This window comes from Cicer arietinum, chromosome 5 (genome assembly GCF_000331145.2).
Source record: "Cicer arietinum cultivar CDC Frontier isolate Library 1 chromosome 5, Cicar.CDCFrontier_v2.0, whole genome shotgun sequence".
In the NCBI taxonomy this organism is placed as follows: Eukaryota; Viridiplantae; Streptophyta; class Magnoliopsida; order Fabales; family Fabaceae; genus Cicer; species Cicer arietinum.
In genome coordinates this window covers 73,885,666-73,903,913 of record NC_021164.2, presented here as the reverse complement: position 1 = coordinate 73,903,913, position 18,248 = coordinate 73,885,666, and the positions used below count along the sequence as shown (strand labels likewise).

The window sequence follows — 18,248 nt, the reverse complement described above, 5'->3', positions numbered from 1 at the left end:
TGGCTCATTATTACCTTGCATATCCTTATCCTCTTCTTCTATTTGACTATCATCAAGTTCAACTTCCATTGTATCACCAATTTGGCTTGCAAAACTGTTATTCCAATCCCACTCCTTAGTTTCATCAACTATAACATCATTGCTTATCACAATTCTTTTGTTCAAGGGATCAAGCAATTTATATGCTCCAGTACTGTGATATCCTACTAGTATCATTGCTTGAGTTCTTGAATCTAACTTTTTTCTATTTTGCTCAGGCACATGCCTGTAGCACAATGAGCCAAAGATTTTAAAATGCTTCACACTAGGCTTGACTCCACTCCATGCTTCCTCTAGTGTTAATTCCTCAGCCTCTTCGTGGGGCTTCTATTCAGTATATGAGTTGCAGTAAACACTGCTTCTGCCCATAACTCTTTTGGCAGATGTTTCTCCTTTAACATGCACCTTACCATATTCAATATGGTCCTGTTTCTTCTCTCTGCAGTCCCATTGTGTTGAGGGGTGGGTATAAGGTGCCATTACTTCATGAATTAATCCTTCTTCCTTGCAGTAATTTTCAAATTCAGTTGATGTATACTCCCCCCCACCATATGTCCTTAGTAACTTGATTGAATTTCCAGCTTTTTTTTTCAGCAAGTTTCTTAAATGATTTAAATGTTGTAAAGACTTCAAACTTCTTTTGCAACAAGTAAATCCACATTTTCTTGGTAAAATCATCTATAAAAGAGACAAAGTACAAGTTACCTCCATAAGACTTGGCTCTTGTTGGCACTGCAGTCTTGTAAGATTTCCTAGGTTGTTTCCCTTCACAGCATTTACCACACACACCCTTTGGAACTTCAATTACTGGCAAACCATGCCCTTCATCTGCAGCTTTCTCATGTTGTTGAAGTTCAAGTGTCCCAATCTCTTGTGCCATTTCCACACACTTTCATTGACCTGAGCAGTTAGGCATTTATGCTCAAATGAACTCACACCAACCTTGAAGGTTCTGTTCTTTGATACAGGGACTTTCAAGACACATTTGCCATTTGTATCAGCAACTTCCATATGTTCACCTTGCATATGCATTGAGAAGCCCTTCTCCATCAATTGTCCCAAGCTAAGCAAGTTACTCTCCATATTAGGAACATACAGTACATCACTAATCACCACCTTACTTCCATCTACTCTTCTTATGCTCACTTTTCCAATTCCTTTGGCCATTACAGATCTTCCATCTCCAAACTTGATGCTTCTTCTCACTGTTTCATCAAGCTCACAGAACCAATCCTTATGCCCTGTCATGTGATTCGAGCAACCAGTATCCAAATACCACCATTCTTCACAGCCTGTTTCACTGTTAATGATAGTCATCAGCATCACGGTTTCCTGATTATCAGAGTCTTGCGTAAATTGAGCTTCTTCATTTCTCTTTCTAGGCACCTTAGGATTGTTACACTTATCTGCATAATGACCATATTTTTGACAATTGTAACACTGAATATCTTCCTTAGATTTCTTCTTTCCCTTTCCATTACTGTCACCTTCTTTCTTCTGATTCTCACCCTTAGGATTATAGCCTTCTTGCTTATTGTTCTTCCACTTTCCTTTTCCTCTCTTATTCTTCCAAGATTCACTTCCACCTCCTTTCTTTTGAGATTGTGCAAACAGGGCTTTCTCATTCTCTTTATCATTTTTCTTGATATTATCCCTGTTCTTTAATTTCAATTCATGTGCTTCTAAAGCACCTAGCAAATGTTCTAGTTTTAATGTAACTAGGTCTTTAGCTTGCTCTATTGCAGAAACAACTCCATCAAAATTTGGGGTTAATCCAGTGAGAACCTTTTCCACTTTCATGGTTTCAGATACCGTTTCACCACAACTCCTCATTTGATTAGTTAGAACTACTAACCTGTTTACGAAACTGGCCACTGATTCATTGGATTCCATTTGTAATAGCCCCAATTGACGCCTCATCGCCATCAATTTCACCTTCTTCGTTTGCTTGTCTCCGGCGTATGTGGTGGCTAGCACATCCCACGCTTCTTTAGCAGTCTCATACTCTATGATCTTCTCAAGAACGTTTGCGTCCACACATTGATGAATCAAGAAAATTGCCTTGTCATCCTTCTTCAATTGTTCGCGATGCGTTGCTCTTAATGCTTCTGTGGGATTCTCCGCCAACGGTGTGACACCGGTGCTTATGATATCAAGAACACCTTGATACCTGAACACCACCTTCATTTGCGCCGTCCACCTCTCATAGTTGTTACCGTCAAAGATCGGCAATTTCGCCGGAATCTGGTCGTTGCTCTTCTGCGTTGCCATCGTTTACCGCCGTGTTCCGCCTCGAACCGGGCTCTGGTGCCAAATGTTGGGAATCATTTTTTCTTTGATGATGAATCTTGATGAATAATAGAGAGAGAGGGAAGAGAACATATAACAAGTTTTAACAGGAACTGAATTGTTGCTCTTTCATCAACTATTGTTAACTGTGGTTACAAGAGTATTTATGCAGCTAGCTTCAATTATTAACCACACATTGGTTAAACTTGCTAACCACCCATTATTTAAAAACAAGTAAATGCCTAATTTGAACTATATTACAATAATGAGACCTCTTTCTAGTGAATGAAGAAGAAGGAAGAGAGACATTAATCAATTCTTTATAATATACTATTTTATATATGCTTTTGGCCTTAGTTAGATTTTGAGTTTTATATATAAAAGTGGGGTAGAAAAAGTGGTCAACCCACCCCTAGTCAACTTGCCTCTTGATTTTATTTTATTATTTAAAAAGTCTAATTAATTTCTTATATATGATCTCAAAATTTTAAAAAATATACCTTTTTGACCACTCACTGTTTTTACTATAATGACCATTATTAATAAAAAAATAATAATATACTCAACAAACTTAAGTTTATTGTGTAAATCGGATGATTGGACGATGTGATTAAGTAATGAATAACAAATTAAAATTATTGCATAGATAGAGTGATTAGATCATAGTATATTTAAGATTATTGTTTAAATAGTGATTAGAATATATGATTGAGTAATAAATAACAAATTTTATGTGATAGGAAATATAATTAAATTAGAGTAATTTTGAATATAGGGATATATATATTTTTTATTTCTTTATTTCAACATTTTCAAAATAGAAGCAAGTGTAAAAAAAAAACTTGGAAATTTTTTTCAAGTTTTTCGTTACAGAACATCATTTTCGAAAATCTTTTATGAAGTTTTCCGGTACACAACTTCTATTCTAGAAAACTTAAAAAAAGTTTTCCGGTACATAACATCATTTTCGAATACCTTTCTTCATTTTTTTTAAATAATTTTTTTGTTTTACTTTTTTTATTATATTAATATTTATTTAATTTATTTGATTTTAACCAATGGGTAGTCAGAATACATGACTTTGAATCTTTATCATCCTATTCCGGAAAGAATTCGTCTGACAGCATCTCTCGTGCTACGATTTATGGGATATTAATTATTAATTATGTTATATTAATTATTGTGGTGTATTAATAGTGTATTAATTATTGAATGATGTATTAATTATTTATGGTGCATTTATAAAAATAATAAAATTAAAAAAAGAATAAAAAAAATAGTGTGTGCCGAAAATATTCTCAAGAAAGTTTTTTGAAAACAGCTTCTGTACCGGAAATTTTCCGAATGCAGTTTTCTAGTAATACAGTTGTTTCACTTATATACCGGAAATCTTTTTTAAAAGTTTCCGATAACAACCTACCTTTTGTACGAAAAACTTTTTTCAAGTTTTCTAGAAATAAAGCATGTACTGAAATTATAGTAAAAAAAAATTAAGGATATAATTAACATTTTCAAAAAATTATGGAGGTATAGATATAAAAATGGGGGTACAAGGTAAATTTTTCATCCATTTTTGTTTTGGGCCAGAAATATTTAAATTTGTCTCAACCTAGAATGTGAGGTCTAATGGGTCAAACTTTTTTTTTTAAAGTATATTTCAATACTTCAAATTTGTAAAAAAAATAGATCTCCCAAATTATCAACAAGGTATATAACACATAATACTACAATAGATAGTGAGAGGACAACTAATGGTTAAATGAGGCCTAAAGTTTTTAGTTTTTATATTTTAGTTTTTTTTTCTATCTTTTCTGATTTAATGATTTTCGTTTCTTTTTAAAATTTGTTAATTAAATTGAGTTGGGCTGAGAAATTAAGGTGGACAATTTTATTTACAATGAGAAGAAGACAACGATTTTTTTTAAATTTTTTTTAGATAAAATTTTGATATTTTAATAAAAGGATAATTTCAAACAAAATATAATCATAATTGTCTGTGTTATGTGATGAAAAAGATAACGACAAAAGAAAAGATGAAGAAATAATTGTTAAGATTTAATTTTTTATGAACACATGATTATCCTATATTTTAATAGAATTCCCTTTTATCAATTATTTTTAAATGATAAAAAATTACCATTTTTCTTAATGTAAACCGAAATTTTTTTGAAAATTCTTCGTATATCAATTTTTGTAAAAAACACAAATTGTTAAGTTTTTTTATATACATGTATGTTCTAAAAAAAATTTTAAGTTTGAATATTTCTACAAAAGATATTCAGAAACTTCAAATATTTTAAAATACATATGTGTTTTTAAAAATTTACTTTCAAAATTTTCAAAACACAACTATTTATTTAAATAAAAAAAAACTCAAAACAAATTCCATGACAATTTTTTTTAAAAAAAGATTATTAGCACAATAAAATTTCAATACAAAAAACTGTCAAATAATGTGTACTAGAAATTGTAACACCCCGGCCCTTCAGCGTTACCTCACGAGTTTCTCGCCCCCCTTTTCCCTCATAGAAATCTGGCGAGTTTTTGCCTTCCATGGGATTCGAGCCCGGTACCTAGGGGATAAGTACCGCCTCATCACAATCCCACTACCAATTGAGCCATTATAGCAAAAAGAGTTTAAGATAGAAAAGGAATGAATTCAAGAAGGAGTTGGTAATTCATCTCATCAAGTGTAGTGCAATTGGAGCAAAAAGACCGTTGCATGAGAATTTAATCGCGACACTCATATCGGTAAGGGCATCACTCCAATTATATATTTATTTTGGAATGTGTGATTGTAATTATTTTAGAATTTGTGATATTGTATATATACTATGTTGAAATGCTTTTATCAAAATTTGGAAAATAAATATGGTGTGACATGTTATATTCATGGTTATGTTGAACATATTCAAAGTATATCTCCTAATAATTGGTTGAAATAATGTTATTAACGATGTATATATTATCTGTATACGATTGTATTTGTTCGTTTGGATGAGGCAATGTTAATAATGAATGACGTGGATATTATGCACCTGGATGTACCTGTTGTTAGTTTGGGGTGAATTAATATGTGATATTGTACTTGTCTTTATTACTGTACCTCTTAATTCTTAATTGTTTGGGTGAATTAATGATGTAGACATCGTGGTATTCTATTGTAAGGTTGTTTGTATGGAGTAACGATTATTATTATTTATATAGATATCGTAATAACATAATTGTATTTTCAGTGTACCTCCTCGTTGTTGTTTTGGATGAACTAATGTTATTAATTACGTAAACATTTGTACTGTTATCTTTTAATTGTTACTGTATATGTGGCAATTTGAATGGAATAATGCCATTAATTGTGTGGGCATTGTACTGTTTTATTTATTGTTATTTATTTATTATTTATTGGTAAGAATTTTGGAGATGACCCTTACTTTTGGACATATGACATTCCTAATCTACTTGCACAATCAGGAAAGTTTTCAGAAGAATAGATGGAACATCTCATTTAATCCTAGGAGTAGTAGTGGTCAGCTTTATGAAATTTATCTATGTTGAACTCTAGTCTATGCCAATTCTCATTTTATTACTACATTTCTGAACCTTACATTTTGAGTATTAAGTATCTAATTGAGATACTGATGGATTTTAAATTAATAATGGATTATTTGTTTGTTTGTTTGAAATTACATGGGAAATTATATATTTTGTTTGAAATAAAAATTATAAAAAAAAATAGGATGTTACAATTTTGGTATCAGAGCAGTTCGATCTTGATTGGACTGTGAGTTAGGTGTAAGCTGATCAATGTTGAATAATAGTGTAGTTGTAGTATACCTCCTTGTGACTTTTTCCATTCGTTAGTGTGGATATGGTAGTTAGCGTTATCCTTACTCATGATTCTTCTAGACGACATCTTTATTGATTTTAAGGCAAATGCTTGACACTGACTGGATTGAGCGTCGCATGAACAATGCCTCCAAGACGTACTCCTGGTGCTAGTGGGACTAATGAAGTGGGAATGGCTGAGATGGCTCAAGCTATGGTACAAATGGCTACAGCTATCGCTGCTCAGAATCAACGTGAAATGCGAAGGGAGGAAAAAGAAGAAAGGGCGGCTGAATCTAGAGGTTTGACAGACTTCCGCAGGCATGACCCTCCCAAGTTTCATGGAGATGTGGATCCTGAAAAGGCTGACAAGTGGTTACGGGAAGTGGAAAAGATCTTTGAAGTGATTCGATGCCCACCTGAAGTTAAAGTGAATTATGCCACTTATCTGCTACTTGGTGATGTTGAATATTGGTGGAGGAGCACCAAATTGATGATGGAAGTTGCTCAAGAAGAGATTAACTGGGAGTCTTTTCAGATGAAGTTTTTGGACAAGTATTTTCCGGTAAGTTCGAGAACAAAATTGGGAGATGACTTTCTGAAGATCCGCCAGGGTAGCATGACTGTGGGAGAATATGCGGCAAAGTTTGAATCCTTATCGCGATACTTCAAGTTTTTTCGTCAGACCATTGATGAAGACTTTATGTGTCACCGTTTCCAAGATGGATTGAAGTATGAAATTCAAGATTCGGTACTACCTCTGGGAATCACGTGATTCCAACCCCTAGTGGAAAAGTGCAGATAAGTAGAGGCTATGAAGAACCGCAGGCTGAATCGTGGGAGTACTAGTAACTACGGGGGACCAACACGACCGAGTAATCAGAACCAGGGTCGTAGTCGACCAGATCAAAACCCATATCTCGTCCCCAAGGGTCAGATAAGTGACCATATCGTCCAATGACCTCCGTTTCAGATGATAGACAGAGGACTTCAGAATCAAAGCCATACTGTTATCGTTGTGGAGACCCAAGACACTTTGTGAATAAGTGCATTCTCAACGGCAGTGTATGTTTTAAATGCCAGAAGCCCGAACATTTAGCTAGGGATTGCAAAGAACCAAAGGCAGAAGCCTCACTGAATGCAACTGAAGTCACACGCCCAACAACTCAAGGACGAGTTTACAATATAAATGGTCAAGGGACGTCTCGTCCGAATGAATCCTTCCAAGGGGAGTGTGAAATCTCAGGTAATATTCTAACCGTTCTTTTTGACTCTGGTGCAACACATTCATTTATCTCTATGGACTGTGTGAAGCTATTGGAATTGCATGTCACAACCTTATTGTTTGATTTGTCTGTTACCACTGCTGCTGATAATACTTTAATTGCAAATACGGCATGTATGCATTGTCCTATAGTTGTGTTGAGTAGGAAGTTTAATGTGAATCTCATTTGTCTACCTCTTAAGAACCTCGACGTTATCCTTGGTATGGATTGGTTGTCACACCATTATATTTTATTAGATTGTGGTCGTAAGACTGTAATTTTTCCCGACCCTGAGCTTTCTAAACTCTTAGCCGCGCACGAAATCAAGGTTGCTCTTAAGGAGGGTGATATGGAGATTTTGTCCCTGGCTAGTATGGGAGTTACTCGTGATGTCAAGATAAAGGATATACTAGTGGTTAGAGATTTCTTCGACGTGTTTCCGATTGATGTACCATGACTACCACCAGTGCGAGAGAGTGAGTTTTCTATTGACTTACACTCAGGTACTGGACCCATCTCAATTGCACCCTATCAGATGTCGCCTTCCGAACTAACTGAACTTAAAGAACAATTGGAAGAATTAATGTCAAAACAATTTATTCGACCTAGTGTTTCACCATGGGGAGCTCCTGTCTTGTTAGTAAAGAAAAAGGACGAACGCTCACGACTTTGTGTAGATTACAGGCAACTCAACAAGGCCACTCTCAAGAACCGATATCCATTGTCGCGCATCGATGACCTTATGGATCAACTCCGAGGGGATGTAGTGTTCTCAAAGATAGATTTGAAATCTGGGTATCACCAAATACGAGTTAAGGCAGAAGACATTCCCAAGACTGCATTTCGGACTCATTACGGACATTATGAGTATCTTGTAATGCCATTCGGAGTGACTAATGCACCCGCAATATTTATGGACTACATGAATCGTATATTCCATCCATTTTTGGATAAATTCGTAGTAGTATTTATAGATGACATTCTTATTTATTCTAAAATTCGAGAGGAGCATGAGGAGCAATTACAACAAGTTCTATCAGTGTTGCGAGAGAAACAATTGTATGCCAACCAAGCGAAGTGTGAATTTTTGTTGGAGGAAGTTAATTTTCTAGGGCATGTGATCTCGAATGAAGGAATTGCTGTCGACCCAGGCAAGGTAAAGGCCGTTGTAGATTGGAGGCGACCAAGGACTGCTGCATACATTAAAAGCTTTGTTGGATTAGCTGGCTATTACCGAAGATTTATTGAAGGTTTTGCTAAGATTGTATCCCCACTGACCCAGCTTACAAGAAAAGATCAACCATTTGCGTGGACAGAAGAGTGTGAGGCGAGTTTTAAACTATTAAAGGAACGTTTGACGACCTCTTCGGTACTAACTTTGCCACAACCAGATGAACCCTACGAAGTTTATTGTGATGTCTCTCATCAAGGATTGGGAAGTGTCCTCATGCAGAATAAGAAGGTAGTAGCCTATGCGTCACGACAACTAAAAACACATGAAAGGAACTATCCCACCACACATGATTTGGAACTGGCAGCGATAATGTTTTCCCTAAAAATTTGGAGACACCACTTGTATAGAAGTACATTTACAATTTTTAGTGACCATAAAAGCTTGCAATACCTATTCGATCAAAAAGAGCTAAATATGAGGCAAAGAAGGTGGATGGAAACCTTGAAGGATTATGACTTTAGATTGCAATACCACCCGGGAAAGGCCAACGTAGTTGCAGATGCCTTAAGTAGACAAAATATACCTGCATCATCCTTAATGGTAAAAGAACAAGAATTATTGGAGAAGTTTCGTGATCTTAACTTGAATGTGGAGTTCGCACCAAGAGAATTAAATTTTAGCATGATAACCATCTCTAATGGGCTAATTGAGGACATTCAGAAACATCAATTTGATGACGAATTACTTTAGCAGAAGAGGCACTTGACTGTGCAAGGGAAGGCACCAGAATTCAAAGTGGGGCCAGACAATATTATGCGTTGCAACAGGCGCATTTGCATCCCGACAATGGACAGGATAAAAATAGATTATTCTTGAGGAGGCACACAAGAGTAAACTGTGTTTTCACCCAGGGGTGACCAAGACGTACCAAGATTTGAAGCAAAACTATTGGTGGTCTGCAATGAAGAAACGGGTGGTCGAGTTTGTGACAGCTTGCCTGACATGCCAGAAGGCTAAAGTAGAACATCAGAGACCCATAGGAATGTTGCAGCCCTAAGACGTGCCTAAGTGGAAATGGGATAGTATTTCCATGGATTTCATTATAGGATTGCCCAAGACGCAGAGGAAGAATGATTCGATTTGGGTGATAATCGATCGTCTAACTAAGTCAGCTCATTTCCTACCTGTGAGGACCACCCATAATGTGACTAAATTGACAGAGATCTACATCACAGAGATTGTGAGACTTCATGGAGTTCCTTCCAGCATCATCTCAGATCGGGATCCAAAGTTTACCTCGCACTTTTGGGGAGCCTTACATGAAGCATTAGGGACGGAATTGAGATTAAGTTCTGCTTATCACTCGCAGACCGACTGACAGACAGAGAGAACTAATCAAACTTTAGAGGATCTTCTAAGAGCATGCGCCCTAGACGATCGCAGAAGATGGGATGAATGTTTACCGTTAGTAGAATTCACTTACAATAATAGTTTTCATGCAAGTATTGGGATGGCGCCATACGAAGCTCTTTATGGACGAAAATGTCAGACACCACTTTGTTGGTATCATGATGGTGAGAGTACCATAGTGGGGCCTGAAATGGTGCAATAGACCACAAAAAAGATCAGGAAAATTAGAGAAAGGATGAGAACTTCCCAAAGTCGCCAAAAAAGTTATCCTTAGAATTTGAAGAAGGCGAACGTGTGTTCCTTCGTGTGACACCTACTACAGGAGTTGGTAGGGCTATCAAGTCAAAGAAACTCACACCAAAGTTCGTTGGACCTTACCAAATCCTCAAAAGAATCGGACTTGTAGCATATAAAGTTGTGTTACCACCTATTCTTTCCCACATTCATGATGTATTCCATGTTTCTCAGCTACGGAAGTATGTCCTTAATCCATCACATGTCATTGAGTCAGATGTAGTGCAGTTGAAGGAGGATTTATCTTTTGAAGTACCTCCGACAAGAATTGAAGATAGAAAAGTCAAGTTGCTTCGCAACAAAGAAATTCCTTTGGTGAAGGTAGTTTGGAATCAAGCCACTAGAGACACCACTTGAGAACTAGAAGACAAAATGAGAGAGCAATACCCAAAACTTTTCTCAGTTTCGAGGACGAAACTATTTAAGGTACGAGGAATGTAACGCTCAGTCATTTTATTTTATCTTTATATTTATTTTTGGGAATAAAAATAATTGCTCACGATATTATTTTAATTTTTGATAATAATAATAATAATAATAATAATAATAATAATAATAATAATAATAATAATAATAAAAGCAACCGTTAAAAAAAATAGGATGTTACAATTTATTTTTATATTTATTTTTTAAAAAGATTATTAGCACAATAAAATTTCAATACCAAAAACTGTCAAATAATGTGTACTAGAAACTAATTTTAAGTTTTTTGGATACATAAATGTATTTTAAAAAATTTAAAGTTTGAATTATTTGAAGTACAAAAATATTTTAAAAACCTTAAAATTCTGAATTTTTTTGAATACAATTGTATTCTAAAAAACTTAAATTAAGTTTTTTTGATTTATGAAAAAAACTTAAACCTTAATTTTTTGTAGAACGAACGAAGATGATGAGGTAAAATAATTTTTTTAAACATTTTTGGTAAAAAAATAATAATTTTCTCAAATTTATTATAATTAAAAAATGAAAATATTTTAAGTTAAGACCATTAAAAAAAAACATATTTATTTTAAAATCATCGTAGTAAACACAAAATAAAATTGAGGTAGGTAGTAAAAGAGAGAAAAAAGAAAGTATAGTAATGAAAAAGGTTGAGGTTGGAATAAAGCCACATATGGTGAATGAGGTGTGAGCAGGTATTTGTGCCATGTGTATGCGTTTGCCTCTCGCTCCTCATAGTTACATTCACTCAACACAACACTTCAACCGAACCTCTTCACTCCGTTTATTTATTCATTTATTCTAGAAGTTTCGTTCTACAAATTTTGGAACAATTGAATCTTCAAATGACGACAATCATCTCGCGCTTGATCCATTCTTCGCCATCCTCTATTTCAAGACTCAAGTCAGTTTTTCACTTTTCAATCCTTTTTAAATCATTATAAATTTGTTGTTGTGTGTGATCTTGATCGATTCAATTTCTGCTTGTTGATATTAGGTTATGGTTAATTCGGTTCATTGCAGGCTACTATTTTCTTTTATAATTAATGTTTTGATTTTATATATTGGTGTATGCGTAGATTGTTAGGACTTGGGACTAATTGGTGAGAAATTGAGCTATATTAGATTCAACAGTGTTGTGCATAATATACAATAAATTTTATGTTTAGTTACTTGGAGTGTTAGTTTGTTTGTTGCTTTTGTGATTTGTAATTATTCACTTTTACATTTTGTGTTTCATGTTCTTGCATTGAAGTGCATTGGCTGTGTCAATTAACGGGAGAAATTTCACCACGGACTCTACAAAGATTGATGAGCCCTTCAAAGTTGAAGAAGCAGAGACTGTAAATGTGCCCCCACCCCCAACAGAGAAGGTATTCATTATGTATATATTTGGATTTTGGACTTTGATTTTGTAATCTTGGTTGGTGTGTGTATATATTATGCCTTTACTAACCAAAATATTTATGTATTTATCTTTTGACTGTTGTTGAAGTTGCTTGTGTTGGGAGGCAATGGATTTGTTGGATCGCACATTTGTAGAGAAGCCTTAAATCATGGTTTATCTGTTGCGAGTATTAGCAGGTATGGTGCTTTTTCATATTTGTGACCACTATCAGTCCATCATGCTTTATCTTTTGTAACTCTTAATTCTTGTGTTGAATATTTTGGAAAATGGGATAGTCGTTGGAAGTTAAAATCAGTGGCCTGTTTTATTTGCATTTTGTTTTGCAATGCTACCATGTACTCCTTTTCATATTTATTATTATTTAGTGCTTTATCCTTGTAATTTATAGGCCATGCCATTCACTGTCTTTTACTTTCAGGTCTGGCAGGTCATCTCTGCATGACTCCTGGGCAAGCAATGTCATTTGGTATAAAGGTCTGTTTTTTTCCCTTGCATTTCCTTGCAAACAATATCTTTGTGGGACACAAAGTTGTCTAATGTATTTAAATTGTTTTCACATAATTAGGGAATCTACTTTCAACTAATTCATTGAAAGAAGCTCTGAATGGGGTCACTGCTGTTGTAAGTTTCCCCTTATCTTGTTAAAATGCCTAGTAATATTTAGCAACTAAATAGGAAGCCTGTAGCCAAACTGTTCATGTTTATTTTATGTTTCCTTTGCAATTACAAGCTGTTTCTTATGGTTTAATCAATATTTATGGTGTGATCCCCTGTGCTTAGATTAAGTTTTCTATAACAATATAGTTTACTGTTAATGCATCAAGGGTAGCAGGTTTTACCATTTTTTTTTTTTGGGTAATAGGATATTCTCTTGTTATAAAGGAATGTGTAACATACAAGTGGTTGAGATGAAAATAGGTTAGAGATACAGTATATAAAGCTCGTTGAAGCCTGACCTCTAACACTAGTGAATTTGGATAACATTGACGAGAATGATGGTAAAATTTGGTTGAAAGTCGTTTAAAGATGATGGAAGGAAGATTGTGTACTAACGTTCCATTTGGGAGTTTAGGAGTGGAGGGGAAGGCTTTGAAGAAAAGGAAGGAGGAAAGAGAAAGTGAAAGATGGATAGCTCCCCAACTTGAATCCGAGGTTTAACTTTCTTTATTATTCAAAATCCTCCTTAATTGGGGGAACTCAAAAAATGTATTGGAGGTGGATTTTGTAGGTTTTAGATATATTCTTCAAATCATTTTCATCTCTTTATAATAATCTCAGAATTAAAAACATATTCGTCATATGCATATCCTTCTCATTTTCTACAAAAACACCAGCTCAAATAAGGTGGAAGAATTCTCTCTTTGTCTCTCTCATCTCCTCTTCTCTTCCCAAAGCCCTCCTCTCCAAACTCCCAAACAGAGCCCAAAAGAAGATGCTAGCAGATTGATATGGAAATGAGAAGCAAATGTTTGAAAGAATTGTAGTAAGCATGGATTACTAACTAATCTAATACATCCAAATTTCGTTGCTGTAGGATACAGAAGTATATCTAAATGTTCTTTTGTTTTCTGTATTGTAAATATTAAGTCCTTTTAGTTAATTATGTTTCTTTTTTAAGATCTCATGTATAGGCGGTTTTGGCTCCAACTCATACATGTACAAAATTAATGGAACGGCTAACATCAATGCAATTAGAGCAGCTTCAGATCAAGGTAAACGAAAAATTTGCACATTTGTCCTTTGGAATCTACTTTCTCAGCTCCTACCCTCCTTATTTTTTGGGGTAGGGGCAGTACATGTGCTCATCTTTAATTCAAGCTTACAACAACAGCCATGACTTTCCCTGCTAGATGGGATGAACTACATGGATCTGATGATGCTATTGGGCTTCAAGAAATAAATTTGAAAAACATAAATGTTGTACAATGTATAACAATTGAGCTTCCTCTTTATTATATAAACCCCTTTAAAGATTTAAAAAGTACAAATTTGTATGTTAATACTTTGGGAAAGTTGCATTGACCTCCGCTAAGTTCTCTTTAAATGACACTTACGCCCCCTCTAATTTTGAAAAAACACTCACATTCTCTATACTCACTAAAAAGACTGCATCAAACATTGTTTTTGCCACATTTACATCTATTCTTGTCATTTACTATATGACACAATTAGAGTTTGTACTTTAATTTGTAGAGATACGACCATACATCTAGTCATTGCAAATTTGAAAGATATGATTATGTTCTTAGTGGCACTGCCACAATTGTCTGCCTCGTTACATAGAAGAATTGTTGTAGCAAGGCAGACCTTAGTGCATTATAGTTTTTGTGTCCTCTTGTAGTGTACAGTGGAACTGATTGTTGAAGATTTGCTCTTGGTTTAACAGGTGTTAAAAGATTTGTCTACATTTCTGCTGCCGACTTTGGTGTAGTAAATTACTTGCTGCAGGGGTATTATGAAGGAAAGGTAATGTGTCCAACTCTTTATTTTGTGGAATGAATCCCAATCACCATTTGCTTAGAAATTTTATAGTAAAACTTTGTGCAAAATACTGAAATTTTTCTATTGAGGATCCTTGCTTCTGAATTTGAAGTATTAACAATGTTGTAACTTGTATGGTTTTGTTGATTCATTAAAAAAACTAATTTTTGTTTGACTATTTTGTGTTAGTTATAAGCCATTTAACATTTACAGGTTAAGATAGCGTAAAACACAGTCTGCTATCTTGATTCACTATACTGTCATCAACACATGAATTTTGACGACTACAATTCACCCTTCAACAGACCTGTACTGTAAAGGAAATTAAGAAAAAGTTTCCGAGGAGAGTATTTCCATGCTGCATAATTCATGCCCCCAGCTAGAAACTAGAAATGGAAAGAAACTGTAATACCTCCCCCTAAACTCTTCTATAGAACAACCTCCAGCCTAACCACTTTGTATGCTTGTAACCCTTTCTGGATCCTCTGTAACAAAATTTTAATGTTCATCATGTCTCCGGACTCCAGAAGATTCACCTCCCATTGATTCCTCTTACTGATCAATCTCTCTTGGAATTTCCTTTCTTTTCTTCCTTATTGATTCAATCTACCAACGACATAGTCATTTGTCTTAGTGGATTGGGTTTCTATCATTTATAGCTAGGCCCAAGTCATTTTATCTAACAGGTCATTTGAAAAGAAACATACGTATTATATTTCTGTGGTTGACCCGTTTTTTCTTTTGTTGCCGTTAATCATTAAACTTTACATCCTTAGTCATTAGATTATAAAATTGTTGATTTCTCTCTGGGCTGAAACATTTGTCATGTACACCTTCTATTTCTACACCTAAAAACAAATTATGTACAGCTGATGTTGAGATATTTTGCATTTTAATCTCAATAATTACAAATTGTGCCTTAATTGATGCAGAGAGCTGCTGAAACAGAGCTTCTGACCAGATTTCCTTATGGAGGTAAGTATTCAGTTTCCTACTTTCCTTGACACTGGGGAGCTGTAAATTGAAACCACGAGGCCTCCGAAGTTGGTTTAAATTTCATCTTTTGGCTTGTCATGTGCTAACTATCATATTTGATAATAGTTGACATTGTTCATTGTTATCGAATTTTCTCCATGAAAGAAAAAATTCCCATCTAACAGAAATCATACTACTGATGGTTTATGGTGCGGGTTATTATGTTCATAAATGATTGGAGTATTACATGACTTTTTCAGGAATAATTCTGAGGCCAGGGTTTATTTATGGGACTCGAAGTGTTGGGAGTATGAAGATACCTCTTGGCCTAGTTGGATCTCCATTGGAATCGGTAATTTTATGTGCTTTAGTATGACATATACATTTATTTTTCAGTCCACATGTGCAAATAATTTTGCTCTTTTGATGAATTGACATTAGTTTTTGTATATCACCTCACCAAGCCAGTTTCAGGGATTGAAGTGCAAGGTTTTCCCTGTCTTTGCATTCCTCGTATTAATTTTTGGTTTATATAGGGGTTTTCCATTTAAATTATGGTTGTCAAAACTGTTTACCAGTTGATTGATTGGTTTCTATTTGTAAGCATTTCTGAAATCGAGTTGCATTTCTCCTTCCTCTGATACAAGTTCTGACTTTTCTTGTGTATTTGTATGTTTTGCATTGATATATGTTAGCATAGCAGCATATTTCATTTGTTTTTTACTGCTATTCTCTTGAGTGATGTAGGTTCTCCAACATACTAGAGCATTGAACCAGATTCCACTTGTTGGGCCTCTATTGACACCTCCTGTCAATGTTACTGCTGTGGCTAAAGTTGCTGTTAGAGCTGCTACTGATCCCGTTTTCCCTCCAGGGATCATAGATGTCTTTGGAATACAACGTTACAGTCAGAACAAATCAAAGTAGAATTAGCTTTATTTGGTTTCCAGGGTAATCTGATAGGAGGTAATTTATCTATGGAATATCCATTTTACTATAATTAAATTGAGAATATTTCTCCATACCAATTCTATGAGAGAATAATATCTGAAAGTGCGGGTATGTAGCCAAATATTGTCCTTTCCCATTTCCACAATATGATAATGTCAGAATCTTTTTCTGACGGATTCTCTCGTCTGATGTAATTAACCACTTGTTTGGGGTCGATATATATGTCAGTTATATTATTGATTTCTTTGAACTTTTTTATTGAGTTATGTATTGTGAAATTGGTAATTGATCCGAGGTTTACTGTTTCATAAAATTTGACTGAATTAACAAACTGAAAAACAGACTTTTCTTCCACCTACTTGAGACTTAGCAGTCCTTCTACATGCCGTCATATAACGCTGATTGAATTTGATTTGTAATGCAACATTCTCTAGTCAAGAGGACACATAAGTGTTGCAGTGACTTGTCCACTTGCTCTCTTTTCTAGTTGTTATGTATTCTCCATGCTCTAAATATGCAATGGTCACTGTGGCTATTTTTTGTTTTCTTCAACACTGGCTATATATTATATCCCATGCATACTGATGGGCTATGGCATTATACTGTCATGGAACATCAATATATATTACTGGGGGAGATCAGGAACAATTTAAGACATTAAATATATAGTGTCTTAAATATATACATTACATTTTTTTGTATATATAACATTTATTTATAGTCAATGTGAGTTGGGAGGGGAGACTAATTATTAGTTATCATACTTGAACCTAATAATTATATACATATATATATATATATATATATATATATATATATATATATATATATATATATGGGTTAAACATGTTTTTTAATTTGGCTCATACTTTGATTTACCACAGTTTTTCTTTTCTCTTTTCTTTTACTTCTTTTCTCTTTTCTTTTACTTTTGAATTTCTCATGCTTTATTTATATTTCAAAAATAAATATTTAGTTTAATCAAGGAGTTAAAAATACATATGCTGTTACAAAATGACAAATGTGCATAATAATTTCACATCTTCTAAAATAATATGAAGCTGTGTTTTTATTTATTTATTTTTTATATTTTTTTAATATGATTTTTATAATCCTATTTTTAATTTGTAATTTGACTATGATTTTAATTAAATTCTGTTGTTGGAAATATTTTTTTCACTCTTTGTGTCATTAATTTGATCCTGTTTATACCTGAAATAGTATTTCTTTCCTTACACAATATTTTATAATTCATCTATATTTCAATATTTCAATAAATAAATATATAAAATATATTGATATTTCGTAAAATATTCATTTAAAATGAAACTAGTGTGTAACCCGTGCATCGTACGAAACTATCTTATCATGACTCCAACATCACTCTTTAATCATATTTTTGAATTATTCAAAGAATAATTTTTTTCTTTCCAAAAAAATTTATTATAAAACAATACTTTTAATTTTAAACAAATAAAAACAATAATTATTAAAAAATTAAATAAATAAATTATTATTTTTCTCTTCAATATAACTCTTGTGACTGTTCAGAAAAAATCTCACAGAGATGTACAATTTTTGTGAGACAATTTAGAAACATAAACAATAAAAAAAATATATATAACAAAATAGTAATTTTTTTTTATAAATAAAATAAAATAACAATGACATATTGAAATAAATTTACCTAATT

The 18,248-nt window shown here is 33.9% G+C and overlaps 2 protein-coding genes across 2 annotated transcripts; both read left to right on the top strand.

Annotated features, from left to right (window-relative positions):
- The first annotated feature begins 6,298 nt into the window (after window positions 1-6,298).
- LOC140920545 (uncharacterized) lies at window positions 6,299-6,928 on the top strand. The gene has a single exon (XM_073368860.1). It carries the CDS (start codon window positions 6,299-6,301, stop codon window positions 6,926-6,928), a length of 630 nt encoding a protein of 209 aa, XP_073224961.1.
- A 4,451-nt stretch (window positions 6,929-11,379) lies between these two features.
- Window positions 11,380-16,805, top strand: LOC101491147 (uncharacterized protein At1g32220, chloroplastic). Its single transcript, XM_004501343.4, has 10 exons — window positions 11,380-11,644; window positions 11,996-12,113; window positions 12,236-12,324; window positions 12,567-12,622; window positions 12,714-12,769; window positions 13,767-13,860; window positions 14,535-14,614; window positions 15,562-15,604; window positions 15,865-15,956; window positions 16,352-16,805. Exons 1-10 carry the CDS (start codon window positions 11,421-11,423, stop codon window positions 16,529-16,531), a joined length of 1,032 nt encoding a protein of 343 aa, XP_004501400.1. The 5' UTR covers window positions 11,380-11,420; the 3' UTR covers window positions 16,532-16,805.
- Window positions 16,806-18,248: the final 1,443 nt, after the last annotated feature.

Coding starts and splice junctions, on each gene's coding strand:
- LOC140920545 (XM_073368860.1), top strand. CDS start 6,299: ATGCCTCCAAGACGTACTCCTGGTGCTAGTGGGACTAATGAAGTGGGA.
- LOC101491147 (XM_004501343.4), top strand. CDS start 11,421: ATGAGGTGTGAGCAGGTATTTGTGCCATGTGTATGCGTTTGCCTCTCG. Junction 12,770..13,766: donor TGAATGGGGTCACTGCTGTT/GTAAGTTTCCCC, acceptor TTCTTTTTTAAG/ATCTCATGTATAGGCGGTTT. Junction 14,615..15,561: donor AGGGGTATTATGAAGGAAAG/GTAATGTGTCCA, acceptor TAATTGATGCAG/AGAGCTGCTGAAACAGAGCT.